At 34.6% G+C, this 21,697-nt stretch overlaps 3 protein-coding genes across 5 annotated transcripts in view; all 3 read right to left on the bottom strand.

The window, feature by feature from the left end:
- Positions 1-1,790: 1,790 nt before the first annotated feature.
- On the bottom strand, positions 1,791-6,818 carry LOC127860567 (mucin-5AC-like). Of its 2 annotated transcripts, XM_052398687.1 has the most exons (6): positions 6,588-6,818; positions 6,256-6,362; positions 4,534-4,905; positions 3,265-3,639; positions 3,036-3,129; positions 1,792-2,634 (listed from the first exon to the last, which is right to left on the bottom strand). In XM_052398687.1, exons 2-6 carry the CDS (start codon positions 6,323-6,325, stop codon positions 2,340-2,342), a joined length of 1,206 nt encoding a protein of 401 aa, XP_052254647.1. In that variant the 5' UTR covers positions 6,326-6,362; positions 6,588-6,818; the 3' UTR covers positions 1,792-2,339. The 2 variants fall into 2 exon arrangements, with proteins under 2 accessions (XP_052254648.1, XP_052254647.1); XM_052398688.1 differs by lacking the exon at positions 6,588-6,818 and having other exon boundaries at positions 1,791-2,634; positions 6,128-6,267.
- A 3,726-nt stretch (positions 6,819-10,544) lies between these two features.
- Positions 10,545-13,541, bottom strand: LOC127860463 (uncharacterized). The gene is made up of 2 exons (XM_052398545.1): positions 13,373-13,541; positions 10,545-13,071 (listed from the first exon to the last, which is right to left on the bottom strand). The coding sequence occupies exon 2, from the start codon at positions 12,902-12,904 to the stop codon at positions 11,351-11,353; it is 1,554 nt and encodes a 517-aa protein (XP_052254505.1). The 5' UTR covers positions 12,905-13,071; positions 13,373-13,541; the 3' UTR covers positions 10,545-11,350.
- Positions 13,542-17,096: 3,555 nt separating this feature from the next.
- Positions 17,097-21,697, bottom strand: part of LOC127860705 (tetraspanin-18-like) — a 10,527-nt gene continuing 5,926 nt past the window's right edge. The window contains exons 5-9 of one of the 2 annotated variants that reach the window (XM_052398957.1): positions 21,164-21,232; positions 19,528-19,635; positions 18,351-18,578; positions 17,846-17,929; positions 17,097-17,590 (exon numbers count right to left, since the gene is read on the bottom strand). In XM_052398957.1, the coding sequence (XP_052254917.1) occupies positions 17,447-17,590; positions 17,846-17,929; positions 18,351-18,578; positions 19,528-19,635; positions 21,164-21,232 (633 nt within the window). In that variant the 3' untranslated portion in view covers positions 17,097-17,446. The remainder of the gene's footprint in view (positions 17,591-17,845; positions 17,930-18,350; positions 18,579-19,527; positions 19,636-21,163; positions 21,233-21,697) is intronic. The other variant, XM_052398958.1, reaches the window with a different exon arrangement.

Genomic DNA, 21,697 nt, shown 5'->3' with positions numbered 1-21,697 from the left:
ATTTTATAATAAATAAAATTACACAGTTTAATTTGCAATTTCGGGCAATAATTTCCATTTTCAACTTGTATGTTTTAAGTGCCTTAATATCATTGTTTTATATTGTTCAACCAAATTTTTCACTAGCCTTAAGTAAAAGACTAGCAAACGCTGACAAGATTATTTCCTCTTGTCATAAGATATGATGAATTCCTATATTTGATACAGAAGGATTTTAAAGAGGCCTTTGCATAGATTTTGGCATATATTGAAGCTTGTCATTAAATGCTTTCTATTGATAAATTTAAACATTGGACCTAAAAATATCCAGTAAAAAGAACAAGAATACAATTTAAAAAAAGGAAACAAGTAACCTTCAACTGGGCTCGAAGCACTGACCCCTGGAGTCCTGGAGTAAAAATTCTCCCGCTTAGACCACTCGACCATCCGTACTCATGCTATGAATGCATTAATTTTTTACTAATATAAACAATCCTCGTAGTTTCCCAAAATAAAACGACAACAACAGAACTTTCCAATCGTTTCGCGTTGCAACGCTTTATAATTTTCAGGTGTTCAAATCGTCAAAGATGCATATAATGGATATTTTAGAGCATGGTAAATGTTCAGTATTACTATTTCCTCACAAATATCATAACTAAAAACGAAAATGTGCGAATCTGAAACAACTTTTTTTTAATTTTGTCAACTTACCAAAACGTGAAAAGGCCCCTTTAAATGCATTTATGATGTCCCTCTATAGTTTACGTTCGCGACGTAATAAGTCAGAGTTATAGTTCAGCACATGTAATATTTCGTTAAAATATAATCACTGAGTGCGATATAGTATATGTTAAGCGCATAACACTACTTGTTAAAGTCATTTATGTAAATGTTCGTCGCTTATAAACAAAACGTTTTCATTATACAAGTATAGACCTTAATCGCAAAGCTGGCTAATGTTGTACTTTTCTGTTAAGTATATATGCCATAAAATCATTCGTGAAACAGAGTTTGTCTTTGTACAACAAACACCGGTAAAGTTGAACGTTTATGAATTACATATGTTTTATTCCGTAAATCCACACTCTTTAGCAGAATTAAAAGAAACCAGTGATGTTTCATACACGTTATCACATATATTAAAGCATTCTTTGATTAATTTAATAATTAAATGCATTTGCTTCAGAGAACGATCTAAAAAACAACAACAGCAATCGCTTGTGAATATTGAAACGGCGAGTTTGGTTGCAATTACTAACGTCGTTAATAACAAGCACATATGATACGGCACAATATATCTTCATCATTATTTATTCACTAGTGAACTACATACAAAACTGATTAGTAAGAGTGTGTGTTTGCTTTTTTATCAACCGTTTGTGTGTTCATTTTTATCAATGCCTATGATTTATTGTATAATTATGTATTTTCATGTTTACTTCATACCGCGAAATAAGTATGCGCGCGTACTTATATTTTGAAAAGTCTTCTATATTGGTCTCGGCAAAAAAGATATGTAAAAGCTACGTTATCAATATATTAAATCGATAAGTCCTCAGATGAAGGAATTGTTGAATGCATTCCTGTATTGCATATATGTATTGCATGGTTTAAATGTATTTCGTAAGTAAGTCGTTATGAAGATTCGGCAAAACTATTAATGATGCTGATGTTATTTTTTGAAGAATGTCATAATAGGATATTTATCGAAATATAATGTCAAACCATACTAATATGGATTTCGTCATACACTATCTTGCAAGTATGACAATATATTAACTCAATATGTCCTTAATCCTAATCCGAATATGAGTGCATGCATTAAGCTAATCTGTCAATATTGTGAGACGTCGTGCGCTGATATAAAACTTACTCCAACCATCAAATCACAACATTATATTCAGTAATTGGAGCTGTATAAGCAGAAATTATGCTGAGAATATGGATGAGACTCTTCTTATAGCAAGCCAATATGAAAACGTATTACTTGATTTTGTAATTATTTTACGCCATAAACTCATCCGAAGTGGGAATAAACCCTAAACCTTACCAGCAGTTTAATGTCAGCATACGCTAAATCCAATGGCCACATATTCTTTTTTATCAAACGTCAGACTTTCAAAGCAAGATTGTTGAAGATGTCGAATGCTTTATCTCATAAGTAAACAATATATAATCTTCATGACAAATCGGACAATATTATACGCATTTCGAAATTCATGTCGTATACACGGACTAACTTTGTGAATCCTTCTCTTTTCCATCACACTACTTGTTCATTCACTCATGAGACAAAAACCACAATACATTGCATGCACATTGTCTGCATTGATTTATGGCCTGATCATTTACTCGTATTATGTAAACCTGTTGGTGTTCACGTAATTGGTGTCAAAATTGATATTTGAAGCTTGCTCATCCGACGTATGATATGAATCTGAACTGCATCCTCCGGCACTACCATGTTCATAATGTACATGTTTTGGGGTAATATAAGCATGAACTTGGCTGTTATGGGAATCTGCATCTCTTTCCAGTACACGGTAACTGACAGCGTTTTCTTGCCTGTCATCAATGATGTCATAAACATGTTCAAGTATTCCATCGCATGTTTGGCAGCTTTTGTCTAATGTTCGTGTAGGATTTTGTTTTCTAAAAAAATATATATTGAGCATAAATATAACATATGACATAACAGCAACTTAGAAAGCAACAAATAAAAAGGATATTTTATATGCTGACGTGTTTAGTGGTCACATGCTAAAACACTATGCATACACATTTTAGAACAGACACGAAGATTGGTTGCATCATGCTTATTTAGTAAGCATAACAGATTCCAACATTTGAGAATTATACCATTGAACAACAAGTGTGCCATATGGATATATATGTGTTACCAGGTAAACACTTCTTTAAGAAAATAGTTCTCATATCCCTGTTCTCATGTCGCAAAAATTTACACACATGCAACAATATCACCTAGCGAATGCAGGCCATATTTCAAACAATTACATAGACAAACATATTTACAAAAGTGAAACTTTACTTACCTTTTCATGTGGCACGCGATGACACCAGCTACGATTCCAATGGCTAACATGATGCCGATTGTAACACCGACTCCTCCACCCACAGCTAGATACTCTGTCAACCAAAATAGAGCCAAATACCGCTATGACACATATAACAACACTTGCAACGTTCGCTATACAATTACTACAGACATAATTATGTTCAAATGGTAAAAAATGGTAGCAACCTCGAAACAGAACATAATACCTAGGACTGTACTCGTAGGCTTGCTGTCAAGTAAACCGGATCGAACGTCATCTGTGCTGGTAACTTTCTGACCTTCGGTAGTGTTTACCTTTGGCACTTTTTGGAAATCTGTGGTGTTAAACATTGTGCCATCGGTGGTGTTCAACGTCGGGCCATATGTTGTATTAACCAATAGTACATTTGTGGTGGTAATCTCTTGGACATTGGCGGTGTTAAACAATGGGATATTTTTGTTGGTAACCACTGTGTTATATGTTGTGTTTGGGACTTCAAATGAAGCAGAAAACGTCGAAATCGTAGACAAAGTCGGTGAAGTGGTTGGTTCCAAAGATGTGGTTGAAGTAGAATAAGATGTCAATACAGTTGTCTCTTCAGCTGAAAATTAAGGTATTTATTGATGGTGTTGCATTTACACATACACACTATTTGCAGCCAAACATCTTTAGTTATATCTGGGAGTGGATCGGCTGTCGCCATTTTACTCCAAAGTATTTTGGTGTAAACGGTTTTAAAAAGTTAACTTAAAACACGACACGCCGATTAAAATCAGTTCGGGAACCAGAAAAAAAAATAAACGGTAAAACAAATCAAAACTGTTCTATGCTTTACAACACTTTTTGAACATACGATTGTCGATTGTAATGTTATATGAATAAAAGATACCCTGAAACAGGTGGGACATTATCATTAACACCAGCAAATCTGTATTAACGTCACATATATTTCCATATAAACCACTTGAAAGCATACCATACAAAGGTTTATTGTAAATTAAAAATATAACATATACCGTTGATGTTAATAATAACCAGCACAAACATTCCTAAACAGCTAAGAAACAGGGTTGCTTTAGACACCATGCGTATCGAATCTTAACACTGAGAAGACAGTACGGAAGTTAGAAAGGAAGTTTTCAACAAATAAAATAAATATGTTTGAATAAAATCGAAATTTAAAGGAATTAATTAAATACGTTTTGAATAGAATCGAAACTTAATGGAATTAATAAAGAAGATTAGATTTACGTTAAAATTACACATGAACAAAATCAGCATGTTTAAACCTCAGTTTCACATGATGCCGATTGTAAAACCGACTCCTCCTCCTACAGCTAGATACTCTGTCAACACAATAAGATAAATAGATCCAAATGCCGCAATGTCATATATAATAACACTTTCAACGTTCGCCATACAATTTAAATTAATACAGAAATGTTTATGTTCCAATGGTAGAAAATGATAGGAAACTCAAAACAGAACATAATACCTAAGAATGTACTCGTCGACTTGCTGTCAAGTAATACGGATCGAAAGTCATCTGTGGTTGCAACCTTCGGACTTTCTGTAGTGTTTATTTCTGACACTATTTGGAAATCTGTGTTGTTAAACATTGGGGCATCGGTGGTTTTCAGTGTCGGGCCATACGTTGTATTAACCAATAGCACATTGGTGGTGGTAATCTCTTGGACATTGGCGGTGTTTACCAATGGGATATTTTTGTTGGTAACGGAGTCATATGTTGTGTTTGGGACTTCAAATAAAGCAGAAAACGTCGAAATCGTATACAAAGCCGGTGTAGTGGTTGGTTCCGAAGATTTTGTTGAAGTAGAATAAGATGTCAACACAGTTGTCTCTTCGGCTGAAAATGAATGTATTTGTTGACGATGTTGCAATTACATATAAAAACTATCCGCACCCAAACATCTTTAGTTATATGTGGGAGTGAATCGGCTGTCGCCATTTTACTCCAAATTATTTGGTGAGAACAGTTTTCAAAGGTATACTTTAAACATTGTTAGCCGAGTAAAATGCATTCTTTTAATGTGTTATTTTGCTCATTCATAATGGGTATCACAGTTTATTTCGGTCCATCAAAATAAGGCATCCGTCATACGCATGTATATGTATATTAACTTTAACGTTGCTATATAAGAAATAGAAAACCTCACTGAGGGCCCTATGGCAGAATAGTGACCAGCCTGGCAGCCCCATCGGCTTCGGTTCATATACTATTTGGGGCTGTCTGGCTGGTCACTATTCTGTTATTGGGCTTGAAGTGGTTTTCTATTTTTTACATTATACCGAACATTTTTGTGTGCAGAAAAAATGTCAATAGGAATAAAAATAAATAACACAGTTTAAATTCCATCAATATTTATCAGTTACTATTAAAAATATGTACCGGTGTAAAACAATAGTACACAGTGTATTTGTAAACCAAGGAAACAGTACTCGAAAAATCTTTGCGTTGTAAAACTTGCACAAATGTTACAAATAACTAACATTCTAGCGGGCACTATAAAATGCGCGCGCATCTTTACTGGGCACTATTTAAAATAACGGACCTGTGTAGTTTATATACGCAAAGATGAAACAAATTTATATGAGGTATACTATATACTTTTGGTGTTTTATATATTCAATTTCAACATGACCATCCAACTAAAATTTTCCAAAGAAACACAGTTTAAGATATTTAATTTTAAACGTTTTCATAGCAAAAATAGCTATGCAACTTGCAAGTTATTTTGAACAAATTATGTATTGATTTTGTTATGTTATAAATTTTATTGAACGAATGAACACAGATAGTTATCTGCATATAAGGCCCATTAATATAAAATGTGAACAATATTAGATTTAACATCAATAATCTTTTGAAACCAAAACTTTTCCGTTTTATAATATGCTAGTCCACGGTGGTTTTTACATTTTAATCTGGACTCAATTATAACCTCATGACTGTATCACTTCGGAAACCCGAAACAATAAACGGCAAAACATATCGAAAATGTTCAAAGTTCTACTCCATATTTTTAAATTACGATTGTCGATTTTAATGTCTGATGAATATTACTTACCCAGAAACAGGTGGAACATGTTTATTATTTTTACCAGCTAATATGTTAAAGTCACATATATGTCCATATATACCGCTGACAATCATACAACACAAACGATTACTGTAAATAAATAATATCACATATACCGTTGATGTTCATAATCGCCAGAAAAAACATTCCTGAACAGGAAAAAAACATAGTTACTTTAGACGTCATGCGTATCGAACGCTATCTTAACACTCAGAAGGTAGTACTGAAGTTAGAAAGGAAGTTTTCAACAAATAAAATAAATACGTTCTGAATAAAATCGAAACTTAAAGGAAGTAATTAAACATAAAATTGTGCAAGAAGATTCGATTTACGTTAAAATAACGCATGAACAAAATTAGCATGTTTAAACCTCACTTTCACATACTTGAAACGTTTCCTTATGTTTTAAAAGTAATTCTATAAGAAAATACCATTATCGAGTAATTACAATATATCAAAAACAATGTTCGATTGTATCATTGTTAATCGTCCAATAATCTTCGTTTGGAATTCGATCTTTACGAATATTATCGTTAAGGGCGTTATCCAAGAATCGTGTAGATTAAATGTCGCGCATCGGTACAAACAATAGATGATTGCTTATTAACCGATCGATAACGATAATCCGACATAAATTTCGTGTATAACACGTGTTTATAAATACGCGTACAGTTTTTATTGATAACTTAATTTCCCTCTAATGTGTTCAATTCCGGAATTTCTTCCGCATTGATAACCATTTTCAAATCATGCGCCGCTTTAAAAGCGAACACTCTGTGTCGGAATGTCAATGTTGAACCGAAGTATTACAAATTTGATAACAAATATAAAGAAGTGTTTACAAGCGATATAACAAATAATTTAGATTCTCTAAAACATGATTTTAACATTGAAATCAGCGGAAATGGAGATGTTAATTGTCTAACGTCGATATTTACCAACTTTCTATGTAAATACGGTAATAAATATTTCGAAAGAACCTGTGGTATTCGAAAATCATGTTTTCAAGAGGGAAATAACTCGAAAGAGTGGTTTGACGACGAATGCAAAAATAAATATAACCTATATAAACAAGCGGTTAGGAAATTTACCAATACATTGGCGGACGCGGACAGAGCGAGTCTATATAATATATTTTTTTTTATAAATATCAATGTCGAAATTCAAAAAAAAATCACATATTAATTCCCGCTGTCGTTAGATGAATGATCTAAGGCGAAAGTCACCGAAAGACTTTTGGAAAATATTTAAATCGCGAAAAAAATCGGCCGCCGGAGATGATATTTCAAATGAAGAATGTTAAAACTATTTTAATACACTCATGTCTGGTGGCGACACACACATAAATGATGATTATTCAAACTTTATTAGCCAGTTTGATAATGATCAAGACATTGGATCGACATTTGAATGCCTAGATAGCCCAATCTCGGACACTGACATTTTAAAAGCTATTAAGGAACGTGGTGTAAATAAATCACCATCAATTGACAATGTTCTATATGATTGCACCACAAATAGTCCGCCCGCTAAACACATTTTTTAATCACATACTAAACTCAAAGTCATTTCCCCGTGCTTGGGTCTCGGGCATGCTTATCCCCATTTATAAAAAAGATGACCAATCCGACCCAAATAATTATAGGGGGATTACACTAACAAGCTGTTTTACTAAATTGTTCACAATAGTATTGAACGAGCGACTAAAATAATGGGCAGATGAACACTCGGTTTTAACGGATGCTCAATTTGGATTTAAAAACAATAATGTCTGTATAGACCTAGTGTTTATTTTACACTCGTTGATACAGAGACAAATAAGTAATAAGAAAACAGTGTTTTGCCGTTTTGTGGATTAGCGTAAAGCATATGATTGCATATATAGGAATAGACTGTGGTACAAACGTATAAATTTAGGAATCGACGGAAAATTAATATCCGTGGGACGTTCTATGTAAAGTGAAGTTAAACATTGCGTAAAACATTAAGGAACATTGTCATTTTTTTAATAGCAACATCGGACTATTCCAGGGGGAGAGGTATAAATATTGACCAAATCGCTATTTTTTGTATTACTATTCGCTGACGACGCAGTGCTCGTATCTGAATCTAAAGATGGACTGCAAAATTCTCTCAATCGTCTTTATTCATATTGTCAAAAATGGAATTTAACAGTAAATATAGAAAAACTAAAGTAATGATCTTTCGAAAAGGGGAGAGGGTAGGTGCTTAGGATAAATTGTTTTATAATAATCAAGAGGTAGAAATCGTTAACTCCTTCAACTACTGAGGGGTTGTGTTTACCAGCGGCGGGTCATTCGCTCTAGCTATGAAAACACTTGCGGGGAAAGGATTGCGTCTTAACATGCGCTTATGTCTTTAATTAAGAATAGCAAAGTACCAATAAATATCATGCTTAACCTATTTGACGCTTATGTCCTATCAGTATTAAATTACTGTTCGGAAGTTTGGGGTTACGATCAAGGTGAAACTTCAGAAAGAGTACACAAAAAGTTTTCTAAATGGGTCCTTAATGTAAAACCCTCTACAAATACTCTTGCGTTGTATAGCGAATCGGGTAGATTTCCACTGTATATAGAAAGATGCATTAGAATGGTCAAATACTTTTTAAAGATACACACGGTTAATTGTATTTTAAATACCTTTTTAAACGAACAATTAAATAACATAAATGTTAACAATTCTCGTTAAAACTGGGCATCTAAAGTGCGTCTGATACTTCAATCCTCGGGTTTACATGAAATATGGATATATCCGAACTCTGTTAGAATAGAAACATTCATCCCAAAGCTAAGAGCCCGACTTCGCGATATCTATATTAGCGATTGGCGATCAGGACTAGAAGACTCAACGTCTCTAGATGTATATAGAGAAATAAAACTTAATTGTGAAAAGTCAGCATATATAAGAAAAAGCAATTACTTGAAATAATGCCGTTCCAACACTTAAGAGTATTAGTATTCCCCTTGAAAAGCATGTTGTTTGCAAGATCAGTTGTAGAAGAAGAAGTTGTTAAATGAATATTTTGTGTTGACGTTGCGATGTCGAGCAATGTTGTTTCCGTAGCTATTAGGGCGATTTTTCATGTGGTTTATGTTGACCCACTTGTGTGACGATGTGTTGTTGAAGTTGGTATCACTTGGGAGTGCGTTGTAATTGGAGATATTAAGGGTTTGACCGTCGATGTTAACGTTTTTGTAGGTGAAGTTGCTTGTGTAGTATGTGTTGTCTGAGTTGTTGGCGGACCTTGATTTGTTCGATAAGAAAGCGAAATGCATATTCATTTAGTATTTACAACACTAGAATAATATCGTGAAATTCGCGTATAAGAAATATGCAGAACCATGCTTAGGTAATCGTTTGACTATGATCTTGTTGATGATTGAACAATGCAAAAAAGAATTTTACCAATTCCAGCACTGTATATAGCTAGTCTGCTGTTGGTTCCACAAACGAAATCATCGAGTGTATCACAAGATGTTCTTGTTAGGTCGTATGGTAGTTGATTCAAACACATGCTTTTCAACTAGAAAGGACAGGTCTAGAACGGCAATATTGTATACAAACTTAATTCCATTATTTGTACTTGAACATATCTTAAGCCAATACTTTAAAACAAGGACTTATCCATATACATGCAAAGGAATTTTACCAAGTACTCCATAAAACAAATATGTTAAGGTAACCATTTTACATGTACTTTCAAAAGTCGATTACATATCTAAGAAGCATCATCTAAAATGGAACCAACGAATGCTTCAACAATTGAAACATTAAGTAAGGTTTCAAAACAAATAATTCTGTGCATTTAGGTACTGAAATATGAATTGCCTTTATTGGTTTGCCAGTTATGAGTTATTGGTTTATAATAAAAACGCCGAAGTAGTTAAAAACAACAACTAGAAATTGAACACAGTATTATTAAAAAATGATTTAAAACTGCAATTTAACCATTTATCTGCAAATACGTTAACGCAACATATCGTTTTACTTGCTGTTTGGGCGCCCATTTAATGCGTTGCAACACTGGCTCTCTTGTGAACGTATTTTTGGTATTACTGTTGGCGTTTAATTTTCTTTCAGTTGCTATAATGATAAAAAAATAAATATTTTGTGTCCTGTTGCACCACACTTTGGTGTCAACCCAATATTGGTGTACATTACATTAGTAGGAACGCACTTTGTTGTAAAGCAGACATTGCTTTTGAACATCGTTCTTTTGGACGTTGTTTGTTGTTACTGATCATACAATAAACGTGGATTACAGTTGTAAATAACCCTTCTCCGCAATATCTTCCTTTTTCTCCTTAACCTAATCATGTCCACTATCGTAATCAGCCGCATAACATCACCAGCATCAAGCAAATAACAACGAACACACATACACACGTCATCATGTTCATTTTTATAATCAACAATATCATGCCACCACCACCGCCATTATCTACATCTTCGTAGATTTTATCGTCGTAATCATCTTAACAATCATCATGTTAGTGTCATGTTATCATTGTAATCAATATATAATACACGATAAATTCATCATCATTATGACAGTATTAATCGCATGGTTTACACCAATACTTCAGTAACCAGATGTGAGTATTCCGTGTGATCAATGCGGATGGGTATTGGCTGATGGTTGCAATATTGATAATATGGTCATGAAAAAATGCTGCTGATAATATTTCTGTAAATTATGACGATGATGATGAGGATGGCGACGATATAATATGAAAATAATATGAGTTTGATGACAACTTTGACGGTGTTGATTTTGATGATGTAAATGATTCGCTTTATTACATATGTGATTATCTACATGTATTTATTATATTATCTGCCCCTTTAAAACGTATACCAATATTGTCGACCAGAGCATTCCTCAGTGTAGTGCTGCAATATGATGTTTACTTATTGGTTGAATATTGCCTACACTGAGGTTTTTAAATCGAAATTATGCACACGGCACTCTGAGAATTATCTTGTCATTTGTGATACATCATTGAGTTTGGGAGAAAGTGTACGGGAATTCGTATGAAATGGCGTCGAATATCTGCAAGCTTTGAAAATGATGAAGCCGTATTGTAGGATCGAAGGTCAATTAGACCTGGTCGGACGTAACGGGGAAGCATAATTATGGTGATGAAAAGGTTAATGTCCGTAAACAAACTTACCGGAAGAGTTAAATTATTGTTTACACTTACACCACAATGCAAAGTCTTTGCAGTTGAATCGAAACATAGAATAGCAACTCTGACCGAGTTTTTCTTTAGCTCTGATAACAACTTTATCAGATGTGTTTGCTTCGTCGTCACTATAGACCACCTTGTAGATAGGATCTATAATCTCAATGTGTTCGTGATCATTACAAGTATCTGTTGTATTTTGATTCTTTCGCAGAGCATATTTGACCATTAAACAATCTTTAATAACGCCTTTTTTATACGTATTCTTGATTACTCGTATTTTCAGATTTTCTGATTTATTATCAATGTCGATTCCTACAACAATAGCATGACAGCTCTGGTGAAGAATCCAACCATAATGAATGATATGGTCACCTGGCGCTATTTCATTGAAACGTTTGATTCGTTTGTCATCTCTGACAAGTTTTTTTGTTATACGTTGGCTTATTTTTGGTACGAGTAGATTCCCGGTAAAATAGCCAATAAACATTCTAGAAAGAGCACCAATGACACTCCCTAACGTTGTCTTTAAGTACGTTTCCATTCCTGGCACGGCACTGCTTATTAATTTTTCAATGATTTCACCATCAAAACCAAAACCTATGGCAGGCCCTAAACCCTGTATAATTGTTTGCATGGCCGTTTCTATAAAAGCATTCAACGACATGTGACCATCTCGTCTTTTAGAATATATTTTATATATCTTCCAGATCATAAGTCCTGTTATCGCAATAATCGTTATCCCTTGTCCAATCCGACTAGGAGATATGTTTGCCATTTTTAAAAATTCAGAAACTTCAACGATGAGTTTACCTTTGTTCGCTTCCTTTACTGCACGGTTTGTAATTTCTCGTATCAGTAAATATGCCATTCTGTTCGCACTCAAACGTGTTATTTCCATAAACAACATGTTTGTAACATTTTCTAAAGCGTGCCTCCAATGACAACATTCACTGACACCCGTTTTACCAAATGTAGCAAATGTTTCACAGTTGTTAAACAAAAGGGAGTATTTTGTTTCGCCCAGTCTAGCATACGACCTGGCAAGAACCAATTCAACTGTATTAACCTCTGTTACCTCTGGAAGGTAATCTACACGAAACAGGTCACCATTTTCCTCTTCCATATTTATCCATTTCATAATGATTCTCCCTTTGCCCTCCGTATTCTCACTAGTGTGTTCTGTGCCACTAGTATAACTAATAACCCAAAAACAATTTTTGTTTAGATAATCAACAAACACGACTATTGCGTGGTGATAATAGCCGTATTTTCGGTTCCATGCAATATGGTCACCAGGTTTGAGTAGTTTGCATGCCTTTTTTTCTAATTGTGTGCGGTTGGATGATAATTGAAATACTCCATCTTCTCTCTTGTAGTTGTTGGCTTGTTTCCAGTAATCTGTATTCTGGAAAGTAAATCCGGTTGTGCCGGTTCGGTGAGTATATTCCTCTTTTAACCATTCTGCACGACATTCCGTGCAAAGGAATCCCAATATGTCGTCCGTGCATCCGTATGTATAGGGTTTCAAACAGTTTCTATGTTGGCACACCATATTCAGTTAAAATTGCATACATTTAAATGCAATAGATTAGGCTGTGAACGTGATCTAGTGTTTCACTTTCTTGAACTAATGCAAATACCGATCATACGGTGTACACACGTGCAACTCTTGGACAATGGCCTCTGGAACAAGTAGTCGACCGATGAACTAAATCAGCACTATAAGAAAAAAGAACAAGTTTCAAACATGTGCTCGCGTACTATGCACATACGCTCGGTATCACATACGATAACCCTGTTATATTGCGGCTTTATACATTTAATCAACATAAATCGTTGACATTATATGAAGTGAAGAAAAAACTACCAACGAATTTACGAGCTCAACTTCCAGCATTTTGTTTTCACGATGTTAATACAGAACTACATGTCATGAACTTTTATACAAGGCTGTTTCCCTTGATGTCGTTCAATTAAGAACATATTTTGTTAAATATGTAACGAAGAAATAATAATTTACCTGTTTGATTTGTGCTTTAAACCGATAAAACGCCAAAATTGATAAAACACAATTTGTTGTGTAATTCTTACTGAATGGTTTTTATACTACGCAGATCAAGTTTATTTTTAAGTCCAAGTAATTTCGTTGCAATTTTTCCATGTCGAATTATCATGAATCACTCCACTGGGTGGTTCACAGTATTGATTTGAAAGCAAACTTGGACACAATCCAAAGCATAACAAATACGCCAAGCATGCTGTTATATCATGACATTTTTGTTATTGCGTCTTCGTATTTGTCGATATTGTGAATGTTTACAAACCCAAGGTTGAAATTTGATACACGCTATGTAAAATTAACACACCGCAGTATCGGCTCGCTTTATGTAATTGGCGCTAATGTTCTAAGAAAACGATATGTTTGTTTATCTGGGTCAATTTATAATTTTGCTTTGATTCAAAACGATTTACTTTATTTCAAAAATCATAACGCAATAACAATGAAAACCAGGAAAAAAATGCTTTAAAAAAAACGAAACTTTTATGTATTCGGATATTTTATGTACAAACAGTTTTGCCACAAATAGCTTTTTATCCACTAGTCCGACTTGTCTGTGTTGTTTCAAAAGTGTGTCATGGTAAACAAATTAAGCACAATAAACTCGTTTTAAAACCCGTTGGGCCACTCTGTTTTTGTTATTTTTTTAATTATGTACTTGTTTTTTTTTATATTTGAACTTTGAGTTCCAATTATTAAATGTATGAACTGTATGCATTAAATACTACACTTAAAGAAAGGTGAACAAATCCCTTTAAATACAATTAATAACAAGAAATAACCAGAAGCCAGTGAACCGAATAGCCTATGATCGGTGTTTATAAATTTAATGTAAATCTACGCTGAACACTGAAATGAATATATCATCATGAGATAATGCAGGCGCAGAGAACTTCGAGCGTCAGCAATTAGTTGGTCGTAAGATAAACTCATGTTAATATTAGTGTTTTGAAAATAGGTGTGCAGGATACAACATTCACCAAATCACTCGAAAATTGAGGATTGCAAGCTAACTGTTGCTTTGTTTGTTTGTTTTTTTCGATACTATAGATTACACTCAATCCGCATCCGCGCCGAGAAAGTATTCCCGACGCGTAAGAGTATACATAACATTTTGTTACAAAGGTCTCCTTAAAGGACGCAGGTGCAGGTAAGCCAATAAATAGAGAAAGTCGCGAAAACGCAGCAGGACTTGTAAATAAACTCTGAAATACACATATACCGTCGGTACACGCGCGCGGCATAGCAGCTGAGGCTATTACACTCGTGATACATCGGCTATCTCCGGAATCCTCCACAGGATAGGCCTCGTGTCCAATGCTCGTCATCTTGGGGTGTATTTCTAGTTTACTACCCAAAAGGTTGTCAGTCTGTTGTAATAAGGCTGTAAACGACGCGCGTTGAACTAGCGCCAAACTTTCTACCAAAACTTTGATGTACAGAGCACTGTCAACATTCATTTGCTACGTATTTAACCTATTCGCCATATTATTAACTTTCACAAATTATTTTACAAATAAATTGTCCTCTTTTGAAAATGAAATTACCGTGTTTTCAAAACTATCCAAACAGAAAGTGAAACTAGATTCATTACGTTTCGCGATGGAAACACTAAATATGTGTCCAGTTTGACTGGATTGATTTTTAATTTAAGCGTCTGTAACAATTGGTTGTATTTATTGGTAAATACCATGATGTTGTTTAATTAGTAAATTGGTGTGTGTTTTTTTTTCATAAATTTTGTTTGTTTTAATTTTTAATTATTTATAATTATTATAATAATTATTTCATATTACTAGAATTTAAACTTATCATTATTATTTATAATAAAAAATAATTACTACCTGTTTGAACTAGGATTTGTACTTTGTATTCATTATTTTTAATTATTGTCCACATGTTCTTGATTCAAAATAAAGTTTATTAATAAGGGCGTTGGTATTTGAGCATTTTATGATATAATATTGATTCTAAAATGAAGATGTGGGAAATGATTGATATGCAGTACTAAAAAGTCTAAATGCACACATTTTTGATTGCGTATTCCTATACATGCATACATGCATGAGTGATATTAACTCTCCCCATTGATACCTTGTGTGGCTCTTACTCAGGACAAGACCTCTATCAGTGAGAAAACTACAGTGTATTAAAGCCTCTGGATTGTAACAATTCTGGCTGACCAAGCAAATGTTATTATTTGATATAAAAAGACTTCTAGGTTAATAAACATTTTATATCAAGTATGACACTGAGGAACAAAAACATGATACAAAGGTTGATTTTCCAAATATTGATTGTAACAATGTGATACTTTGATCTAACCAGTCTTACGTGTATAAGAATAAAAATCCTAAATGATGAAATAGAAAAATACATTTTTTTATTCATGATTTTACAAGTACCGGTATATATGTCTTACATGTATTTTGTGTTTTAATCAATGCTCAGAACATTTAAGAGCGAACGCAAGATTGGCTGGAAATTCACATGGAAATATATTGTCACACATAGAAACAAAAACGAGCATTTTGTATCTCATTAAATCTATTTTACCATACCTCATCTAGCCCTACAATTTTGGCTATTGCTATAAGGAACATCGATTTTGTATGGAATAAAAATGTTTTACGAAATAGTTCGCAAATTATATGTTGATTCTGAGTATTTATGTTACTTTAATGCTTCTGCCTAAAAAAAAACTATGTAAAAGGGCCAATAACTCAGAACTGTGTGGTTAACTTAGCAGGAAAAGTGTCTTTAACATCTGCACTTCATGGTGATTACTTAGTTAAAACAATAACTAAAATTGAGGGTTTCACATTCCAACTTGTAGCGAGAATCACGACGCAATTATATTTCGATGCTTCCAACATGAGGCTGGCGATGTTCATTTTTATCTGTTTTATAGTTGATCCTACTTTTTGTCTTCAACTACAGACATTTAACATTTATCATATTTAAAGACATGTACATGTACACGTTTTCAGTAAAGTAACTTCTTGATACCAAAATTCACAAAGAGATAAAATAATTTGATAAGTGTCATTATTATGGTTAAGTGTCGCTAATGAGAAGCAACACACTAGTTTTGTTTTAGCAAGACTTTCAGTTGATGACTTGCCATCAACTCGTGTACATTAAGTAATCGGATCACAATTAAGTATGAACACGTGTCCACTTTTCGACCAGATTGTGTATAACTGAATCCTAACAGAAGATGACAATAAGGCATTCAGTTTGGGTCATACTTATTGGTGCAATAATCAAGGGGACGCTGTCTTTACAAGCGTGACAATGACTAATCCCAGACACATTTTCGGGGTACACCGCTTCCTTCTAAATCAGTCGTAAATATATACTAGCCCCGCTCTGGGAAAGCGGGGTTTAATGCAAGTGCGTAAAGTGTCGTCTCAGTTAAGCCTACGCAGTCCTCACCGGCTAATCAAGGACCGCAATTTCCACCTTAACTGGATTTCGCTTAAAAGTGACTTTCTTTCAACGAAAAGCACAACAAAAGCAGAAAGTGTTGCCTGTGCGGTGTGCACAGGTTTTACTCTGGGACGACGCTTTACGCACCTTCAAGCTGCGTTTCCCAAGAGCGCGGCTCATAGCGTTTGATGTGAATTTTGGACCGACATTAGAACAGACGAACAGATGAAAGAACTGACAACCAAACAAATGGTAGCATGCATCACAACTTTATTAAAAGTATAAGGACCATTTTAATGTACTTATTGAGTTATAACAATACACGTTCTAATATACCTCATGTTGTTATTTTTGTCACGATGACCCGATCTTTGATTTTGTGAAAAAAAACGAGGTGGGAGTTGTTTTATTTCACAGTTAAAAAGTATGTCAAAGAAACTTTCAACAGTAATTTATTTATTTTTAGTAGAAAAAAAACGCAGAATCTGTATATCAGTAATTAGGCACACTTAACATTTCTGCCATTTCATAATAAAATGCAAAATATAAAGTAAATGCAACTGCATGTACATAAAAACACAGATAACACTGAATAATCAACGTTTATGATGAAATTGGAAATTTCCCGGGGGAATAGAATCCTTCCATATAAGGTGTTATGGACGACTTCCGTTTCCTTGTGCGCATGCGCTGTTCTTCTTTCGTTATCTCCATGCATGCCAAGATGAATACGCAAATACTCAACGACTGAAACAGCAAAACACTATTTGTGGCTTGTCAATCAAAATTGAATCAACATATTATATACTGTTATTTTATGTATGCATGCATGCGATTACAAAACCAATAAATTGATTTAAATCCCTAGATAATCAAAAAATCAGAAAGGCGAGGAAATATATGTTTTTTAACTAATTGAGACGAACTATAAAGCTTCCTGATTTGATTTATGTCAAGTATCGATTATTTTTTCAGAAAAAAATACGAGGTAAGAGGTCTTACCTCAATGACGACACTTCCGCTCGCGCAAGCGCACATGAGAATGCCGTAATACCAAAAGTATTCTTCAATCTTGATCCAGCACGGCTGAAATTGGCAAACTGTCTTATAAAGTAAACATATTTGAAAAATAAATAGTTAAAGATTTAACTGTTATAAAACCTTTATATCGATTAAATTAATTCAAAGAATTTGCGGACGTTTTTGATGGCGCAAACGTTTTCTCTGATATTGCGGATGATTTTTATCGTTGCAAAAGTGAAACGCAAAATATCCTGATAAAAATGGCACCGCATAGCGTGTTCATTATTATACCGACATCGTCATGCATGCGAATGTGTAGGTACGAGGTTAAGAAAATGAACACAATTTAGATTCTTAGTGGTTTATAGTAAAATATAAAAAATGAAGCAATTCTAGCTAATAGTTTTTGCATGCCATAATGCGTTTACGAGTGTGAACCCAAATATATTATAATGTTCATATAACGCAAATAATGTAACGTTACCTGATCAAAGTAAGAATTTTCCGACGTTGTTTTCGTGGTGCAGTTTACTGATGACATCGTTACATAGTTTTCGTCCGAAAGTATGCAGCACGTGGCCGGAACTAACGCCGTCTGGTTCTCCCCGTAGCTAGGCCGATCCCAGACGACAGCAATCTGAAAGTCCTCAGCCGACTCGGCGCCGCAGCAGTGCAGCTGATGAGGGAACAGGAAGTAGCCTTGGTCAGCTAGCTTCTAATTTTATACTGAATATATAAGCCTCGTTCGGGGGGAAACTGGGCAAAATGCTTATCGCAAAATGTCGTTCCAGATTAGCCTGTGCTGGTCAAGCAGGCTGATCAGGGGCGAAACTTTCAACGTAGACTTGACTTTTGTTTAGAAGAGGCCCCCTTTAAAAGAATTATTCCATAAAGGCAACAAGTGTCGCTCCTGATTAGCCTGTGATTACTGCAAATGCTAATCTAGGATGACATATTCATTAAGGTAAGTTTTCACAGAACGCTTCTCATGTTATAATGCCACAGGTATGGCACGCATTCAGATATCCATTTGTAGCCTTAATACTAGAAATAACTTATACTAGTCCGTGTAAGCTGTACGTACTGGGTTTAATGTTTAATATAGCTGTAAAAAATTTAACTAAATACCGCAACATTTTGCAAACGCTGAATAATTTATATTGATACGATACGAATGGGTTTTTGAATACGGCATGTGTTTCCCTTCACATATCGCCCATTGCTAATTTTCTTAAAATAATACGAGTAATTTGAGTACTTAGCCAGAAGTTTGAAACAATTTTTCTTCGTTAATGAACACTGTATCATTACCAACTTGGTAATATAAGGAATAGACAGCGCTGCTAGATCCATACGTCTCGCAAGTCATTTATCCGGGTCATTCGAATATTCAAATGTTTCCGACACCGCGTGACACTTACGTCACACTGATCACACAGTTATATGCTCGGGGCAACTCGGATATTTCAGATATAACAAGTTTAAAAAATAAGGCATAATTTAAAGCTACTCGGATATTTCAGATATAACAAGATAAATACCTGAGGCATAATTATATGCGCGGGACTACTCAGATATTTCAGATATAACAAGAAATATACCTGAAGCATGATTATGTGCTCGGAACAACTCGGACATTTCCGATTTAACATGAGTCCTACCTGCGCAAAGGCGTTATTCCAAGCTCGGGAATATTCGGAGCTCGAGTTCTCTCCCTCGTAGTAGTTCACAAGATTAGATCTCAGCGTTTCTTTGTAATCTGCCTCGATCTGAAAGAGACGTCTGTTTCATGGCCTGTCGCTTCAAACACAATCAGTGCACGTGTAATTTTAATGAGATTTGCAGTCTAAAGTATGAATTAACGTAAGTGATAAAAGGTACCGGATATTTCATACGTTATTGATAAATTGTACTTGATATTCCATACGTAAGTGATAAATGGATATTCCATACGTAAGAGATAAATGATGCCGCATATTCCATACGTAAGAAATGAATGAAGACGGATATTCCATACGTAAGATATAAATGATGCGGGATATCCCATACGTTAGTGATAAATGGTACCGGATATTCTATACGTAAGAGATAAATGATGTCGGATATTTCATACGTAAGAGATAAATGATGTCGGATATTCCATACGTTAGTGATAAATAATGCCGGATATTCCCGACGTTAGTGGCAAATGATGCCGGATATTCCATAAGTAAGAGTTAAATGGTGTCGGATATTCCATACGAAAGAGATAAATGGTACCGGATATTCCATACGTTAGTGATAAATGGTACCGGATATTCTTTAAGTAAGAGATAAATGATGCCCGATATTCCCGACGTTAGTGGTAAATGATGCCGGATATCCCATACGTTAGTGATATATGGTACCGGATATTCTATACGTTAGTGATACATGGTTCCGGATATTCCATACGTAAGAGATAAATGACGCCGGATATTCCATACGTAAGAGATAAATTATGTCGGATATTCCATACGTAAGTGATAAATGATGCGGTATATTCCGTACGTTAGTGATAAATGATACCGGATATTCCATACCTAAGAGATAAATGATACCGGATATTCCATGCGTAAGAAATAAATGATGCCGCATATTTCATACGTTAGTGATAAATGGCAACGGATATTCCATACGTAATTGATAAATGATGCCGGATATTCCATACGTTAGTGATAAATGATGCCGCATATTCCATACGTAAAAGATATATGATGCCGCATATTCCATACGTAAGTGATAAATGATGCCGGATATTCCATACGTAAGATATAAATTATGCCGGATATTCCATACGTTAGAGATAAATGATGCCGCATATTCCATACGTTAGAGATAAATGATGTCGGATATTCCACACGTTAGTGATAAATGGTACCGGATATTCCATACGTTAGTGATAAATGATGCCGGACATTGCATACGTTAGTGGTTAAAATGTCGGATATTCCATACGTTAGTGATAAATGGTACCGGATATTCCATACGTTAGTGAAAAAATAATGGTACCGGATATTCCATACGTGAGAAGTACATGGTGCATACTATCCCGTACGTTAGTGATAAATAGTGTCGCGTTAACCGAAGTATTTTCCGGACGTATTTTTAATACAGCGATGCAAATGAACTAACGCTTATTAACTTTTTTCAATTTTTATGACAATGAACAGTCGACATTTTATTTAAAATGTCATAGGTATTGCATATGAACATGTCGCGTTCATGTACTACAAGACTCACAGACAGGACCCTGAGGACGGCAGCGGTTACACTTACATCCATCGTGATGATGAGTCCAGCCATAGTCAGGTGTAGAAACGCCAAAATGGACGTCACAACCATGTGCTGAAAAAGTCAAGTTCTATTCATGAACGCATAGCATTAGGCAGAAATGAAAATATTACATTATCATATAATTGGGCGATAACGTTCATGTCACTGACACTATATATTTTTATGAAATATGACAAACACCGTTAATTCTACACAAACAGTCAACGTGTATGTTAATAATACGCGGACTTTCTTATTCGCATGAGAGTATACACCCTTCGAGGCTTTACCTGTCCCTTAACGTTCTCCGGTCGACAATCAAGACTTGAAATGGGCTTCTTCACACTACGATACAATTTATAAAAATGACGGTATATGCTTTTTATATTGACGCAACGTTTAACATACGCAGATAATGTTAAAGCCTGAAAGGTCCATTGGAATGGCGTAAGAATTTTCTCCATTGATGCCCGGTTCAAATTCCGGAAACGACAATCATTTTTTATTGCTAGTATAATTATTTAAGTGTATGTTTAA

This window comes from Dreissena polymorpha, chromosome 15 (assembly GCF_020536995.1).
Source record: "Dreissena polymorpha isolate Duluth1 chromosome 15, UMN_Dpol_1.0, whole genome shotgun sequence".
Taxonomy (NCBI): domain Eukaryota; kingdom Metazoa; phylum Mollusca; class Bivalvia; order Myida; family Dreissenidae; genus Dreissena; species Dreissena polymorpha.
The sequence above is the reverse complement of the archived record's forward strand: the minus strand, read 5'-3'. Positions and strand labels throughout refer to the sequence as shown.